Raw genomic sequence first — 17,091 nt, forward strand, 5'->3', positions numbered from 1 at the left:
ATAATCATGCCATAATTGGTCCATATAGCCGATCCCCAATCACACAAAAATTTGTCCATATCGGTTCATAATCATGGTTGCCACTCGAGCCAAAAATAGTCTACCAAAATTTTATTTTATAGAAAACATTGACAAAGTGTTATTTCTATAGAAAAATTTGTCAAAATTTTATTTCTATAGAAAATTTTGTCAAAATTGTATTTCTATAGAAAATTTTGTCAAAATTTTATTTCTATAGATTTTTTTTTTTCAAATTTTATTTCTATAGAAAATTTTTTCCAAATTTTACTTCTATATAAAATGTTGTCAAAATTTGTTGTCAAAATTTTATTTCTATAGAAACTTAACTTAATTATATACGTATTTAATCGGCCTTTTTTAGTTTAATATATACCACGTATGGACTATGTGGTATATATTACGGTGTTAGGAAGTTTTAAGATACCTTGCCATTGGCAAATGTTTCCGCAACCCAAGTAATTCGATTGTGAATGACAGTCTTCAGTAGAAGTTTCTACGCAATCCATGGTGGAGGGTACATAAGCTTCGGCCTGGCCGAACTTACGGCCGTATGTGCTTGTTTTTAATTAAAATTGACCACAGTCAATTAAAAAATTAATTGTTGCAATTAAAAAATTAATTGATTTAATAAATTTTTGTGATTTGCTTTTGTTTCATTTAAAAAATTGTTGAATCAATTAAAATTTTAATTGAATATTTTTGAAACTTCAAACAAAATTTTATTTGGAAAAATTTTAGTGATATTTTCTTCTGTGGACGACATTCCACATTGCAGTAAACTAAATATAAGTCAATGAACTTTTGTAGAATTAGATCAACTGGTTCCACATTCAAGGACATTGTAATAATAGTGTCTACAGTTAAGTTCAAAGGTACATTAGTTAATCTATGGGCCTAAATGGATAAGCAAAAGTCTAACGAATATTAGTCAAATATGTATGTCTTATACATATTCGAAGAAAATTAAATCCAACTGTGTATGCAAAATAAGGAGAACATAGTCAATTTCTGTTGAAACAGGTTTACAATGTCCTTGACATTGTATAACACATAGCTCAAGGTGTTCAATGCTTACCCGCCATGTGACTAATTCGAGCAATTTAAATCAACAGTGGATAATTTCAAATGACCACATCTGACATACGAATTTGAAGAAAAAAAAACAAAACACACAAACAATTGAATTGCAAACTACTTATGTTCAATTTTAAGTGTTCCCTTAATTGGATTAGAAGAAATTTAAGAAATTTTGTCACTTAGATAGTCTTAAGGCATTTCTTCGCTGGACTATAAAAGGAAACAATGCAGGAGTATTGGCCACAGTCAGCGGTATAAGATAATCGCGAACATATAAGAAAAATCAACTAAACGGAAACGGAAAGAAAAACGAAACGTCTAACTCTATCTAAAGCATCTACAAACTATGGAAACAAGACAATATTAAAAATTTTTATAACCACTGAAAATCTCCTTCCGGATACTCACATAACATCTTTGGATATACTTACAACTACGGTGCCCCAAATTAAAGCTCGACAATGTTTTCGTTGAATCCACCAATGTTGGAACATTTACATGGTAGCCGCAATGTCAGTTTGGCCGATACAGTACCAGCCGATATATTACATATGGTCGATCCCTATTGGTATCAATGGCCACCCATGGAGCCCATGTGGTTTGGCATCATTGGCTTCATTATCACCATTTTGGGTATTATGTCCTTGACGGGAAATTTTGTGGTCATCTACATTTTCACATCGGCCCCTGCGCTACGAACACCTTCCAATATGTTTGTGGTCAATCTGGCTTTCTCCGATTTTATGATGATGTTCACCATGTTTCCTCCTGTGGTACTTAATGGTATCTACGGCACTTGGATTATGGGTCCATTCTGGTGTGAATTATATGGGCTGTGTGGATCTCTATTCGGTTGTGTTTCCATTTGGTCCATGACTCTGATAGCCTATGATCGTTATTGTGTCATTGTTAAGGGTATCTCGAGGAAACCTTTATCCAAAACGGCTGCTGTTTTCCGTTTAATGTTTGTTTGGAGTATCTGTACATTGTGGGCCATTTTTCCCATGGTTGGTTGGAATCGTTATGTACCGGAGGGCAATATGACAGCCTGTGGCACGGATTACTTTGCCAAGGATTGGTATAATCGCTCGTACATCGTTGTCTATTCAATATGGGTTTATTTGACTCCGTTGACTACAATTATTTTCTCATATTGGCATATTTTAAAGGTAAGTGGATAAGGAGTGCTGTACACGCTATTTGGCCGATTTAAGTAAAAATTTAAATTTTGGACAATTAAAAAAAGAATGAAAATCAATAAACTAAGTACATTAATAGAAACAAGTATATACGGTCGTAAGTTCGGCCAGGCCGAAGCTTATGTACCCTCCCTCATGGATTGCGTAGAAACTTCTTCTAAACACTGCCATCCAGAATCGAATTACTTAAGTTGCGGTAACGCTTGCCGATGGCAAGGTATCTTAAAACCTCCTAACACCATCTTCTAAATTGTATGTAAGTCCATATGTGGTATATATTAAATCAAAAAAAATCGATCCAATACGTATATAATTTAGTTTGACAAAGTAGACATAAAATTTGGACAAAATTTTCTACAGAAATAAAATTTTAACAAAATTTTCTATAGAAATAAAATTTTCACAAAATTTTCTATAGAAATAAAAATTTTGACAAAATTTTCGATAGAAAAAAAATTTTGACAAAAATTTCTACAGAAATAAAATATTGACAAAATTTTCTATAGAAATAAACTTTTGACAAAATATTCTATAGAAATAAAATCTTGGTAGATTATTTTTGGCTCGAGTGGCAACCATGATTATGAACCGAATAAAATTTGAACAAAATTTTATATAGAAATAAAATTTTGACAAAATTTTCTATAGAAATAAAGTTTTGACAATGATGAAAATTTTATTATGAACCGAATAAAATTTTAACAAAATTTTCTCTAGAAATAAAATTTTGACAAAATTTTCTATAGAAATAAAATTTTGACAAAATTTTCTATAGAAATAAAGTTTTGACAATGATGAAAATTTTATTATGAACCGAATAAAATTTTGACAAAATTTTCTATAGAAATAAAGTTTTGACAATGATGAAAATTTTATTATGAACCGAATAAAATTTTAACAAAATTTTCTCTAGAAATAAAATTTTGACAAAATTTTCTATAGAATTAAAATTTTGGTAGATTATTTTTGGCTCTAGTGGCAACCATGATTATGAATCGATATGGACCAATTTTTGTGTGATTGGACCAATTTTGGTATGGTTGTTAGCGACCATATACTAACACCACGTTCCTAATTTGAACCGGATCGGATGAATTTTGCTACTCCAAGAGGCTCCGGAGGTCAAATCTGGAGAACGTTTTATACGCGGGCTATATATAATTATGGACCGATATGGACCAATTCTGGCACGGTGGTTATTGATCATATACTAACACCATGATCAAAATTACAACCGGATTGGATGAAATTTGCTTCTCTTGGAGACTTCGCAAGCCAAATCTGGGGATCGGCTTATATGGGGGCTATATAATATTCGTGTCTGTTCTGGTACACACATGTACAAGTTACGTATGGTGTCACACTTAAAAGGTGTTCTGGCCAACACTATACACCGTCATAGACCTGAAAAATGTACACGAACATTTCTTTTCTGTAGGCTTAGTGTACAGCCATCGTATGCAAAGTTAGAAGTTTTTATAACAAATAAATAACAGATTCTGAAACTTTAATATGTTTTTTATAAATATTTGCAAATTTTATTGGGAAAGTCACTTATATATGTCAGAAACCACGATTTTAAAAATCCATCTAAAATTTGAACCGAAATTTCCTCTGATTGGTGTAGAAATTTTGGGGTTGTTTTAATCAGCTGGTTTTCAGTGTGTTCGAAAGTATAATGTTGCCACAATTTTTAAAAGTTAACACAAAAAAGTTTTAAGCAAAATTATCTTTGATTTTTGTGAATACTATCCGCTTTCCTAAACAAATCAAAGGTCTTTTTGAAAATATAAGGTAATTAAATTATAACTTTTACAAAATCAATGGGCTAAGAAAAGTGAATTTTGCCAAATTTATTGCATGAAAAATATGGCATCTTCAATTCTGCAAAGTGTTCTTGGTGCACAAATCACTGAGCAAATTAAAAAAAACACGCCGCCAATATCTTTCTGCACATGGAGGCCGCCACGATAGAAAATTTGTTTGCAATATTATTGTAAATATTTAAGCAATACAAATGAGAAAAACCTTAACAGAATAGTTAATTATGCCCACTATAATTAAATTTCCTTTAATGTATGGATGTTAAAAACTGTTTGACCAAAACCAAAATAAAAACTTCTCCGCCGTCAAAAACAAAAACGAAAACGATACGGCGATCGTTTGTTCATGAGTAACATTGAGGAGGGATAGAAAAAAACAAATCAAAACAGATTTGAAGCATCACGCAATTGTCTCCTTTTTCTTGATAAATTGCTCTTGTCCTTACATTATTCACTGCTAACAAAAATCCGGCAGGCATTTTATGGCTTTGAGTTACGCACTTACTTTTAATTTTTTATGTTTATACCGGCAAAATATGTTTTGTTTATAATTTCTGTCTGCAAATAATATGGCTTGCAGAAAAAATCAGCTGTCACATTTTTCGATTAAAAGTCCGAAAAAAGTGTTCACACGTGTGACTCAGAACAACTAACTTTGTGTGTGGTGTGTAGAAAGTGTATAGTGTGGTGCACAATGCGGTGTGACCCAGAACAGACATGATTATGAACCGATGTGGACCAATTTTTGCATGGTTATTAGAGACCATATAACAATATCATGTACCAAATTTCAGCCGGATCGGATGAAATTTGCTTCTCTTTGAGGCTCCGCAACCAAACTCTGGGGATCGGTTTATATGGGCGCTATATATAATTATGGACCGATGTGGACCAATTTTTGCACGGTTGTTAGAGACCATATACCAATACCATGTACCAAATTTCAGCCGAATGGGATGCAATTTGCTTCTCTTTGAGGCTTCGCAAGCCAAATCTGGAGATCTGTTTATATGGGGTCTATATATTGTTACGTTTTTATATTTAGGCGTTTTTAATTACCCGACAATTAAAACACAGTTCTTTTAAATAACGACAATCTACAATTTATTTACTATGACTTCACACTTTACAATTCGTTCACACTGAAGTTATTCGTTTGACGCTTTAATTAAGACTGACTCGTTAGCAGCATGCGAGCGCTTTTATATATGACGGTGTGGCAATACGAGAACATTCTGGTAGCACTACAATATTCTGGCAACGCCAGAACATTCTTAGACAATGCTAGAAGGATCTACGACCATTAAGTAATTCGTCTGGTGGCTGCCAAACACATACACACTCACATAGATATATGCTCGCATTACTACAACAACAATGACAATAGACAATGAGATGAAATGAGAAAGCAAAATAACAAAGCAAAGGGGTTGTTATTCTATGAGAGAGTAAAAACTAACATTTCGGTAAGCAAACAAAAGAACATAAAAGAAATTCAGGAAAATACTAGAAAATGAATAGATGATTCCAACAAGTGATAGCGAAATTTTATCGTTACAATTTTAAATTTTAAATTAACGGAAACTAATTTAAATAAACTTATATCTATAATTATCAAATTCGTAACAATATAATTATGGACCGATGTGGACCAATTTTTGCATGGTTGTTAGAGACAATTTGCTTCTCTTTGAGGCTTCGCAAGCCAAATCTGGAGATCTGTTTATATGGGGTCTATATATAATTATGGACCGATGTGGACCAATTTTTGCATGGTTGTTAGAGACCATATACCAACACCATATACTAAATTTCAGCCGGATCGGATGAAATATGCTTCTCTTAGAGGCTCCGCAAGCCAAATCTGGGGATCGGTTTATATGGGGGCTATATATAATTATGGACCGATGTGGACCAATTTTTGCATGATTGTTAGAGACCATATACCAACACCATGTACCAAATTTCAGCCGGATCGGATGAAATATGCTTCTCTTAGAGGCTCCACAAGCCAAATCTGGGGATCGGTTTATATGGGGGCTATATATAATTATGGACCGATGTTGACCAATTTTTGCATGGTTATTAGAAATCATATACACACATCATGTACCAAATTTCAGCCGGATCGGATGAAATTTGCTTCTCTTTGAGGCTCCGCAAGCCAAATCTGGGGATCGGTTTATATGGGGGCTATATATAATTATGGACCGATGTGGACCAATTTTTGCATGATTGTTAGAGACCATATACCAACACCATGTACCAAATTTCAGCCGGATCGGATGAAATATGCTTCTCTTAGAGGCTCCACAAGCCAAATCTGGGGATCGGTTTATATGGGGGCTATATATAATTATGGACCGATGTTGACCAATTTTTGCACGGTTATTAAAGACCATATACCAACACCATGTACCAAATTTCAGGTGGATCGGATGTAATTTGCTTCTCTTTGAGGCTCCGCAACCCAAATCTGGGGATCGGTTTATATGGGGGCTATATATAATTATGGACCGATGTGCACCAATTTTTGCATGGTTGTTAGAGACCATATACCAACATCATATACCAAATTTCAGGCGGATCGGATGAAATTTGCTTCTCTTTGAGGCTCCGCAACCCAAATCTGGGGATCGGTTTATATGGGCGCCATATATAATTATGGACCGATGTGGACCAATTTTTGCACGGTTGTTAGAGACCATATACCAATACCATGTACCAAATTTCAGCCGGATCGGATACAATTTGCTCCTCTTTGAGGCTTCGCAAACCAAATCTGGAGATCGGTTTATATGGGGGCTATATATAATTAAGGACCGATATGGACCAATTTGTCCATGGTTGTTAGAGACCATTTACTAACATCATGTACCAAATTTCAGCCGGATCGGATGAAATTTGCTTCTCTTTTAGGCTCCGCAAGCCAAATCGGGGGATCGGTTTATATGGGGGCTATATATAATTATGGATCGATGTGGACCAATTTTTGCATGGTTGTTAGAGACCATATACTAACACCATGTACCTAATTTCAGCCGGATCGGATGAAATTTGCTTCTCTTAGAGGCCTCGCAAGCCAAATCGGGGGATCGGTTTATATGGGGGCTATATATAATTATGGACCGATGTGGACCAATTTTTGCATGGTTGTTAGAGACCATATACTAACACCATGTACCTAATTTCAGCCGGATCGGATGAAATTTGCTTCTCTTAGAGGCCTCGCAAGCCAAATCGGGGGATCGGTTTATATGGGGGCTATATATAATTATGGATCGATGTGGACCAATTTTTGCATGGTTGTTAGAGACCATATACCAACACCATATACCAAATTTCAGCCGGATCGGATGAAATATGCTTCTGTTAGAGACTCCACAAGCCAAATCTGAGGGTCCCTTTATATGGGGGCTATACGTAGAAGTGGACCGATATGGCCCATTTTCAATACCATCCGACCTACATCGATAGCAACTACTTGTGCCAAGTTTCAAGTCGATAGCTTGTTTCGGTCGGAAGTTAGCGTGATTTCAACAGACGGACGGACATGCTTAGATCGACTCAGATTTTCACCACGACCCAGAATATATATACTTTATGGGGTCTTAGAGCAATATTTCGATGTGTTACAAACGGAATGACAAAGTTAATATACCCCCATCCTATGATGGAGGGTATACAAATATTTATAGCGTATTAAGATTACAGTCTGTATTTTAAAGTAACATCGCGAGATAAATCGAAACTAAGTCGGTACTCACAAAAATATTTTTTTTGTTACAAAATCGAACAAACGTAAATTAATACTGAATTTTAGATCACTCTAAACATTTGAGTCATTTGAATCTATAGACAATATTTTCACAACAAAAAAATGAGTGTGATTATTGTCATGTGAACGATTTTGGTTTGTTCATTATACCCTTCACCACTATTTTGGTTCAGGGTATAATAAGTTTGTGCATTTGTATGTAACGCCAAGAAGGAAAAGTCTGAGACCCATCGTTTAGTATACCGATCGTCTTAGAATTGAATTCTGAACCGATTTAGCGATGTCCGTCTGTCTGTCTGTCCGTCCGTCTGTAATTTTGTGTGCAAAGTACAGCTCGCAGTTTAAGCCCGATCGTCCTCAAATTTGGCATAGAGTTTTACATTGGCTCAAGGACAATCGCTATTGGATTTGAAAAAAATCGGTTCAGATTTAGATATAGCTGCCATATATATTTATCACCGATCTGGTCATAATTGACGTATTTATCAACGTATTTTCTCACAATTTCTGGAAGCCAAATATTTTGGGGTTTTCGTAAGATATGCAAAATATCAGCCAAATCGGTTCAGATTTAGATATAGCTCGCATATATCTTTCGTCAGATTTGAACTTATATGACCAAAAAAGGCAGAGTTTTGCCCTGATTTGCTTAAAATTTTGCACAACGAGTACGTTGAATAGTATTGTTAATTGTGCTAAATTTGGTTAAAATCAGTTCAGATTTAGATATAGCTCCCATATATATCTTTCGCCCGATTTAGACTCATATGGCCTCAAAAGACAGAGCTTTGCCCTGATTTGCTTCAAATTTTGCACAAGGAGTACGTTTTAAAGTATCGTTAAGTGTGCCAAATTTGGTTGAAATCGGTTCAGATTTATATATAGCTTCCATATATATCTTTCGCCCGATTTACACCCATATGACCCATTTACGTTTTTTGCTGAGATAGCAGGATTATTATTCTAACTAGGCATATCAAATTTGGTCAAAATTCATATTTAGATATAGCTCCCATATATATGTACGCCAGAGTAGGGGAAATATGGTAGAATATTTCATATTTTAGACCCATTTTCAATGGGAGTTTCCTCAATTTGACTCGATAGTTTCCACAGAGAATACATTTAATATGCTATTTAGGTGTGTCATCTTGATCTAATATGGCCAAAATACCCACATTTTACACAAAATTCACACTGTAATGCCAAACTTTCCACAGAATGGTCGAATTTTAAATAAAGCTCCGAATTGTGAAAATATTGCCCGAATTGGCCAAATAATATATCACAACGCACAATTGACCACATATCTTGACGAGATTTAACCAATATCCTTGTAAAATCGCCACTGCTGAGTAGCAAAAATTGTAAATATTACTCAAATTATCCTATATCTCGAATGCATATGTATCGCCCGATAAATCATAAATGCTCTTTTGTACAATTGCATCAAAATTGCTCTAGCTTTATATTTCCCATATTTTTATACCCTGCGCCACACTGTGGAACAGGGTATTATAAGTTTGTGCATTTGTATGTAACGCCAAGAAGGAAAAGTCTGAGACCCATCGTTTAGTATACCGATCGTCTTAGAATTAAATTCTGAGTCGATTTAGCGATGTCCGTCTGTCTGTCTGTCTGTTGGTGTATTTTTGTGTGCAAAGTACAGCTCGCAGTTTTAGTCCGATTGTCCTAAAATTTGGTATAGAGTCCTGTTTCGGTCAAAGACGATCCCTATTGATTTTGGAAAAAATCGGTTCAGGTTTAGATATATCTACCATATATATTTTTCACCGATCTGTTATACATATATATTTTTCACCGATAGTTGAAATTTTGCATAGAGAGTAGAATTAGCATTGTAACTATGCGTGCCAAATTTGGTTGAAATCGGTTCAGATTTGGATATATCTCCCATATATAGCTTTCGCCCGATTTACACTCATATCACAGAAGCCAATTTTTAACTCCGATTTAGTTGAAATTTTGCATAGGGAGTAGAATTAGCGTTGTAACTATGCGTGCCAAATTTGCTTGAAATCGGTTCAGATTTGGATATATCTCCCATATAAAGCTTTCGCCCGATTTACACTCATATGACCACAGAGGCCAATTTTTAACTCCGATTTAGTTGAAATTTTTCACAGGGAGTAGAATTAGCATTGTAGCTATGCGTGCCAAATTTGGTTGAAATCGGTTCAGATTTAGATATAGCTCCCATATATATGTTTTTCTGATTTCGACAAAAATGGTCAAAATACCAACATTTTCCTTGTAAAATCGCCACTGCTTAGTCGAAAAGTTGTAAAAATGACTCTAATTTTCCTAAACTTCTAATACATATATATCGAGCGATAAATCATAAATAAACTTTTTCGAAGTTTCCTTAAAATTGCTTCAGATTTAAACGTTTCCCATATTTTTTTACTAACATTGTGTTCCACCCTAGTGCATTAGCCGACTTAAATTTTGAGTCTATAGAGTTTGTAGAAGTCTATCAAATTCGAGTGATATTTTAATGTATGTATTTGAGACAAACCTTTATATATAGCCCCCAACACATTTGACGGATGTAATATGGTATCGAAAATTTAGATCTACAAAGTGGTGCAGGGTATAATATAGTCGGGCCCGCCCGACTTTAGACTTTCCTTACTGGTTTTTTACTAACATTGTGTTCCACCCTAGTGCATTAGCCGACTTAAGTTTTGAGTTTGTAGAAGTCTATCAAATTCGAGTGATATTTTAATGTATGTATTTGAGACAAACCTTTATATATAGCCCCCAACATATTTGACGGATGTGATATGGTATCGAAAATTTTAATCTACAAAGTGGTGCAGGGTATAATATAGTCGGCCCAGCCCGACTTTAGACTTTCCTTACTTGTTTTTTACTAAAATTGTGTTCCACCCTAGTACATTAGCCAACTTAAATTTTTAGTCTATAGATTTTGTAAAAGTCTATCGAATTCTGTCTAAATCGAGTGATATTTAAATGTATGTATTTGGGACAAACTTTTATATATAGCACCCAACACATTTGACGGATGTGATATGGTATCGAAAATTTAGATGTACAAAGTGCAGGGTATAATATAGTCGGCCCGCCCGACTTTAGACTTTCCTTACTTGTTTTTTACTTAATATTGTGTTTCATCCCAGGGTGTTAGCAGATTAAATTTTTAATTCTAGCGATTTTGTATAAGTAAAAAAAAATTGACTCCAAATCGGGAATATAAACCTTGATAATAACTGCCAACAAATTGGAGGGAGTTGAGATGGTAACACAAATCTTGGTCTACATAATGGTGAAGGGTATAATATAGTCGGCCCCGTCCGACTTTAGACTTTACTTACTTGTTGTGTTTTTTTTTTTTTTTTTTTTTGTGAAAAGAAATTTTGAAATGTGAGCATCAGCATTTTTAACTCACGTGACCACCCCAGCAAAAAAAAAAATTGGAAGTTCTTCTAAAGGCACAACTTTAAAAGCACTTCCAAAAATGTCCTCCCAAAGATGTTTACTACACAGGAAGTTCATTTAATTCCTTTTTCATAACGAGCTTTTTTCATATTTTTAATAGCTAATTTTAACTTTTTTGTAACAATTAACAAGATGGAAAAAATCCATTCTAGAAGAATTGCAAATATTTGAAAATATTTGTTGTCAAACGTTTCAGACAAGCGTAAGAATGCATTAAAAATCATAAAACTTTATAAAAATTTTTTATTTGGCAAAATATCACAACATTTTTTAATTCACATCCAAAACACAGAATTCAGTTCACACTCTAAAAAGTGATTCAAATTCAATGCAACGGCTGTTGAAATGGTGGATATCTGTCCTATGAGGCTTCTGCCCCCATTTTGCACCACTTCCGGATCCAAAAAGAGCATTGTCACGCCTTTTTTGCCGACGCTTTTTTGCTGGGATATTAAATTTATATTTGTACTTTGATATCGAATTTATTAATCGGATTTTAATTCACAACGTTTCAGACAAGCGTTAGAATGTATTAAAAATCATAAAACTTTATAAAAATTATTTATTTGGCAAAATATCACAACATTTTTTAATTCACATCCAAAACACTGAATTCAGATCACACCCTAAAAAGAGATTCAAATTCAGTGCAATGGCTGTTGAAATGGTGGATATCTGTCCTATGAGGCTTCTGCCCCCATTTTGCACCACTTCCGGATCCAAAAAGAGCATTGTCACGACTTTTTTGGCGACGCTTTTTTGATGGGATATTAAATTTTTATTTGTACTTTGATATCGAAATCAGTCATTAGCATTTCGAATGCAATTTTAATTTATTAATCGGATTTTAATTCACTTCATTCGTACGCTTACATACCTTCCAAATTTGTCCAAATAAATAACTCGTCTACCCTGCGCTTTCATTTTAGGCCGTCCGAATTCATGAGAAAGCCATGCGTGAACAAGCGAAAAAGATGAATGTGGCATCGTTGCGACAAAGCGATGCCGACAACAACAAGTCGGTGGAAATCAAATTAGCCAAAGTGGCTTTGGTGACGATATCATTGTGGTTCCTGGCCTGGACACCTTACACCATTATCAATTATGCGGGTATCTTTGAGTCCATGCATTTGTCTCCTCTGAGTACGATTTGTGGATCAGTTTTTGCCAAAGCCAATGCTGTGTGTAATCCAATTGTTTATGGTTTAAGGTAAGAAAGAACATAGGCAGTTGCCACAGCCGAATGTCTTCATGACTTAAAACCTTTTGACTAATTATTGTGATTTTTTTTCCCGGATTTCTTACAGTCATCCCAAATATAAACAAGTATTGAAGGAGAAACTACCATTCCTCACATGTGGCAAAGATGATGCCTCGGCTGAAGTACAAACTCAAGCCACAGCGGAGATTAGTGAATCATCTGCTTAAATTTTCGTATTGCAACGGATAACTGGGCAAGGAATCCAAAAGTCACAATGATAATGATATGAATATGACGAATCTCTACCAGAAACCTATGATTTTTATATACAAACATATTATATTTAATTAATAGTAATTTATCTTTAAATTTTAGAATATAAGTACTTGAAAAATTATACTAAGCAAAACATCATATGACCAGAATTGACCAAAGCAAATCTAAGATGATTTTCTTGTATAGAAACTCAAACTCCAGATTTTGTTTCTTGAGCCATAATTTGAATCACAAGTGGAGAAAATTTGGATCTTTGTGATGTCTTTGGGCCAAAAGACAAATATACGAAATTAAAATTTTACTTTTGAAGCCCAAGATTGATCAATGCGAATCTGAGACGATTTTCTAAATATTCCCTAATAGTACGAAGTGTTTCGTTAATTATCAGAATATCGGTTATAATAACGAAAAATGTTATTATATTAACCAATTTGTAGCAATTAGCTCAAATCTAATGACATATTTCGTTAATATAACGTTTTTCCTATTAGTTATGTTACCATACTCCATAAAGTAAACATGACCGTGATGAATTTCTGAGGATGTCTATTACGTGGAGGTTTATTTTGGATTTCCACAAAAATTAATAATCGGTCTTGTAGAAAATATTGTTTTCACACTATTTTTTAACTCAATCACAAAAAATAACCTTTGTTGGTCATTATTTTTTTTTAGATTTTTCGCATAGTGTATATTATAAAAAAAAATACGAATAACAAAATTTTTTACAATGATGACGATAAGCTTTTGTACACGGCTCTCTTCCTAAATATCGGATAAAGAAAATTTATAAATATTTATTTGAAAAAAAAAAACAAAAAATAATAACATAAACAATCTCCACCATCCATAAAGTACAAAAATAAAAGAAAACAGCAATTGATATAAAATCAAAACAGAGTTTTGTTTTATTAATCCAATTAACATTTTTACTATACATGTCAAATTTGGTTGAAGTTCTAAGGAATAAAATTTAAGAAAAAAATTCTATAGAAATAAAATTTTGAAAAGATTTCTATGGAAATAAAATGTTGACAAAATTTTCTATAAAAAAAATTTATAAAAAAATAATTCTAAAGAAATAAAATTTTTACAAAATTTTCTTTAAAAATAAAATTTTGACAAAATTTTCTAAAGAAATAAAATGTTGACAAAATTTTCTACAGAAATACAATTTTGACAAAATGTTCTATAAAAATAAAATATTGACAAAATTTTCTATAAAAAAAAAACTTTGACAAAAATGTCTATAGAATTAAATTCAAACAAAATTTTCTATAGAAATAAAATGTTGAAAAAATTTTCTATGGAAATAAAATTTTGACAAATTTTTCTATAGAAATAAAATGTTGACAAAATTAATAAAGTTTTTGCTAAATTTCTAAAGAAATAAAATTTTGACAAAATGTTCTTTAGAAATAAAATTTTGACAAAATGTTCTATAGAAATAAAAAGATTCATATTTATGCTGACGATATTCAGATATATCTTGCACAGGATCTTAATTTTTACGAGATCCTGATTAGGAGGCTTAATGATGATCTGGCAACCATTCATACACCCTCACAAAAAATCGCTTCTGTAACATATACTCCCAAACATATTTTGCTTCAAGCATATACATTTTTGGGTATTGCCCAAACATTTATATGTTTGATCTCTTCCAATATATAATATGTTTGAAAGCATATTGGTCTAAACAATATATGTTTGGGTAGTCTAAGTTCCAAACATTTTGTATTTTTGCATCCAAATTCAATAATGTTGTCTTCCAAAAAACAATATGTTATTATGTGAACATATAATATGTTTGGAAGCATTTTGCACCCAAAAATATTATATGCTTAAAAAAAATTATCAAAATTTTATTTATTTATTTATATATTTACAGTCATAATGAATTATGAAAATAAACAGGTAATATAGGTGCTAACAATATAGGTTTTCGACCTGAATGCTCAAAATTTTGTTTCTGTCTAATTGTATATTCCCTCACATCTTTCTCACTTCCACGAGATTTTTTAGTTCTTAGCACCTTTTTCTGTAATACAAACATTGTAGAAGAAATTATTCAATTGTATGATTTTTTTATTTTAATTTTACCTTTTGCCGGACGGGGATTCGAACAGCGGACCACACAGTTTGCAAGGATCAAAGAAGTAGCTGATCAATTGCCCAAGGAAAAATAAAATGTTAATTTTGTAATAACAAGCAACAACCACCAACTTAATTCAATATCGCTCCCTGTTAAATAGCGCTCCAAGCTACTAAACACATATATGTTTATAGGCTATTTCTAAATTAATATATGTTTGCATCCAAGCATATTATATTTACAAACATTTTATGTCCCAAACATAATATGTTCTAACATATTAACATATATGTCCCAAACATGTTATGCTAGTTTATGAACATTATATGCTTGCACTCAAAAATGTTGTGTTTAAAAAATTGTGTTCCAAACTTATATGTTTATAGCCAAACATATGAAAAATAGTCTTTTTCATCCGTGTAGGTGGGCGACTGCTAATGGTCTATTCCTTAATCCATTGAAGTCAAAGTGCTTAGTGCTACACAGGCGGGGCTTACAGATTCCTTATGAACCGGATGTCAGAATTGATGGACAACGAATAGGCATTGTTTCTTCTGTTAGGAACCTTGGCATTGTCATGAATAGTAAGTTGTCGTGGACGGATCATATTAATATTGTGGTAGTTCAGGCATATGCTAAGTTGAGATCATTACGGTTTGCACAAAGGTTGACCCCATTGAGGACTAGGATTCTGCTTGCTAAGATATATTTCATGCCTTCTTTGTTATATGCACCCTCATAAAAAATCGCTTCTGTAACATATACTCCCAAACATATTTTGCTTCAAGCATATACATTTTTGGGTATTGCCCAAACATTTATTTGTTTGATCTCTTCCAATATATAATATGTTTGAAAGCATATTGGTCTAAACAATATATGTTTGGGTAGTCTAAGTTCCAAACATTTTGTATTTTTGCATCCAAATTCAATAATGTTGTCTTCCAAAAAACAATATGTTATTATGTGAACATATAATATGTTTGGTAGCATTTTGCACCCAAAAATATTATATGCTTAAAAAAATTTCTCCCAAACAATATTGTGCTCAAAATTTTATTTATTTATTTATTTATATATAAATATATTTACAATCATAATGAATTATGAAAATAAACAGGTAATATAGGTGCTAACAACATAGGTTTCGATCTGAATGCTCAAAATGTTGTTTCTGCCTAATTGCATATTCCTCCACATCTTTCTCACTTCCACGAGATTTTTTAGTTCTTAGCACCTTTTTCTGTAATGCAAACATTGTAGAAGAAATTGTTATATTTTATAATTTTTTTTAATTTTACTTTTTGCCGGACGGGGATTCGAACAGCGGACCACCCAGTTTGTAAGGATCAAAGAAGTAGCTGATCAATTGCCCAAGGAAAAATAAAATGTTAATTTTGTAATAACAAGCCACAACCACCAACTTAATTCAATATCGCTCCCTGTTAAATAGCGCTCCAAGCTACTAAACACATATATGTTTATAGGCTATTTCTAAATTAATATATGTTTGCATCCAAGCATATTATATTTACAAACATTTTATGTCCCAAACATAATATGTTCTAACATATTAACATATATGTCCCAAACATGTTATGCTAGTTTATGAACATTATATGCTTGCACTCAAAAATGTTGTGTTTAAAAATTTGTGTTCCAAATATATAATGTTTATAGCCAAACATATGAAAAACAGTCTTTTTCAACCGTGTGGATGCAAAGTTTACGAATCAACTTAATGGTGTCTATAATGGTGTAGTAAGATAGGTATACAGATTGCGGCGTTATGACCCTATTTCACGATATAGATCCTTGATATTTGGGGTATCATTTGATGATTTGATTAATATAAGATCACTTGTATTCCTTCACAAAATAATAAACTCGGGTCAACCATGGTATTTATATGAGAAGCTTCGTTTTAATAGATCGACCAGGGGTAAAAAAAAAAATGTTCCAATGCGGTATCGAATCCTAGTCTCTGAGTGGCATTTCTTTGTTTACACCATACGTCTCTGGAATAATCTACCTAATAATTTGCAGCAAATTAACAACACAATGAAATTTAAAAAAATAATTTTTGCTCATTACCAGTCTTTACAAACTAATTAATCCAGTTATCAATCATTTTTTAA

General features: G+C 33.0%; 1 protein-coding gene across 1 annotated transcript; it reads left to right on the top strand.

The window, feature by feature from the left end:
- Positions 1-1,361: 1,361 nt before the first annotated feature.
- Rh6 (Rhodopsin 6) lies at positions 1,362-13,021 on the top strand. The gene is made up of 3 exons (XM_075290743.1): positions 1,362-2,267; positions 12,311-12,591; positions 12,689-13,021. Exons 1-3 carry the CDS (start codon positions 1,560-1,562, stop codon positions 12,807-12,809), a joined length of 1,110 nt encoding a protein of 369 aa, XP_075146858.1. The 5' UTR covers positions 1,362-1,559; the 3' UTR covers positions 12,810-13,021.
- Positions 13,022-17,091: the final 4,070 nt, after the last annotated feature.

Source organism: Haematobia irritans, chromosome 1 (assembly GCF_050003625.1).
Source record: "Haematobia irritans isolate KBUSLIRL chromosome 1, ASM5000362v1, whole genome shotgun sequence".
NCBI lineage: Eukaryota > Metazoa > Arthropoda > Insecta > Diptera > Muscidae > Haematobia > Haematobia irritans.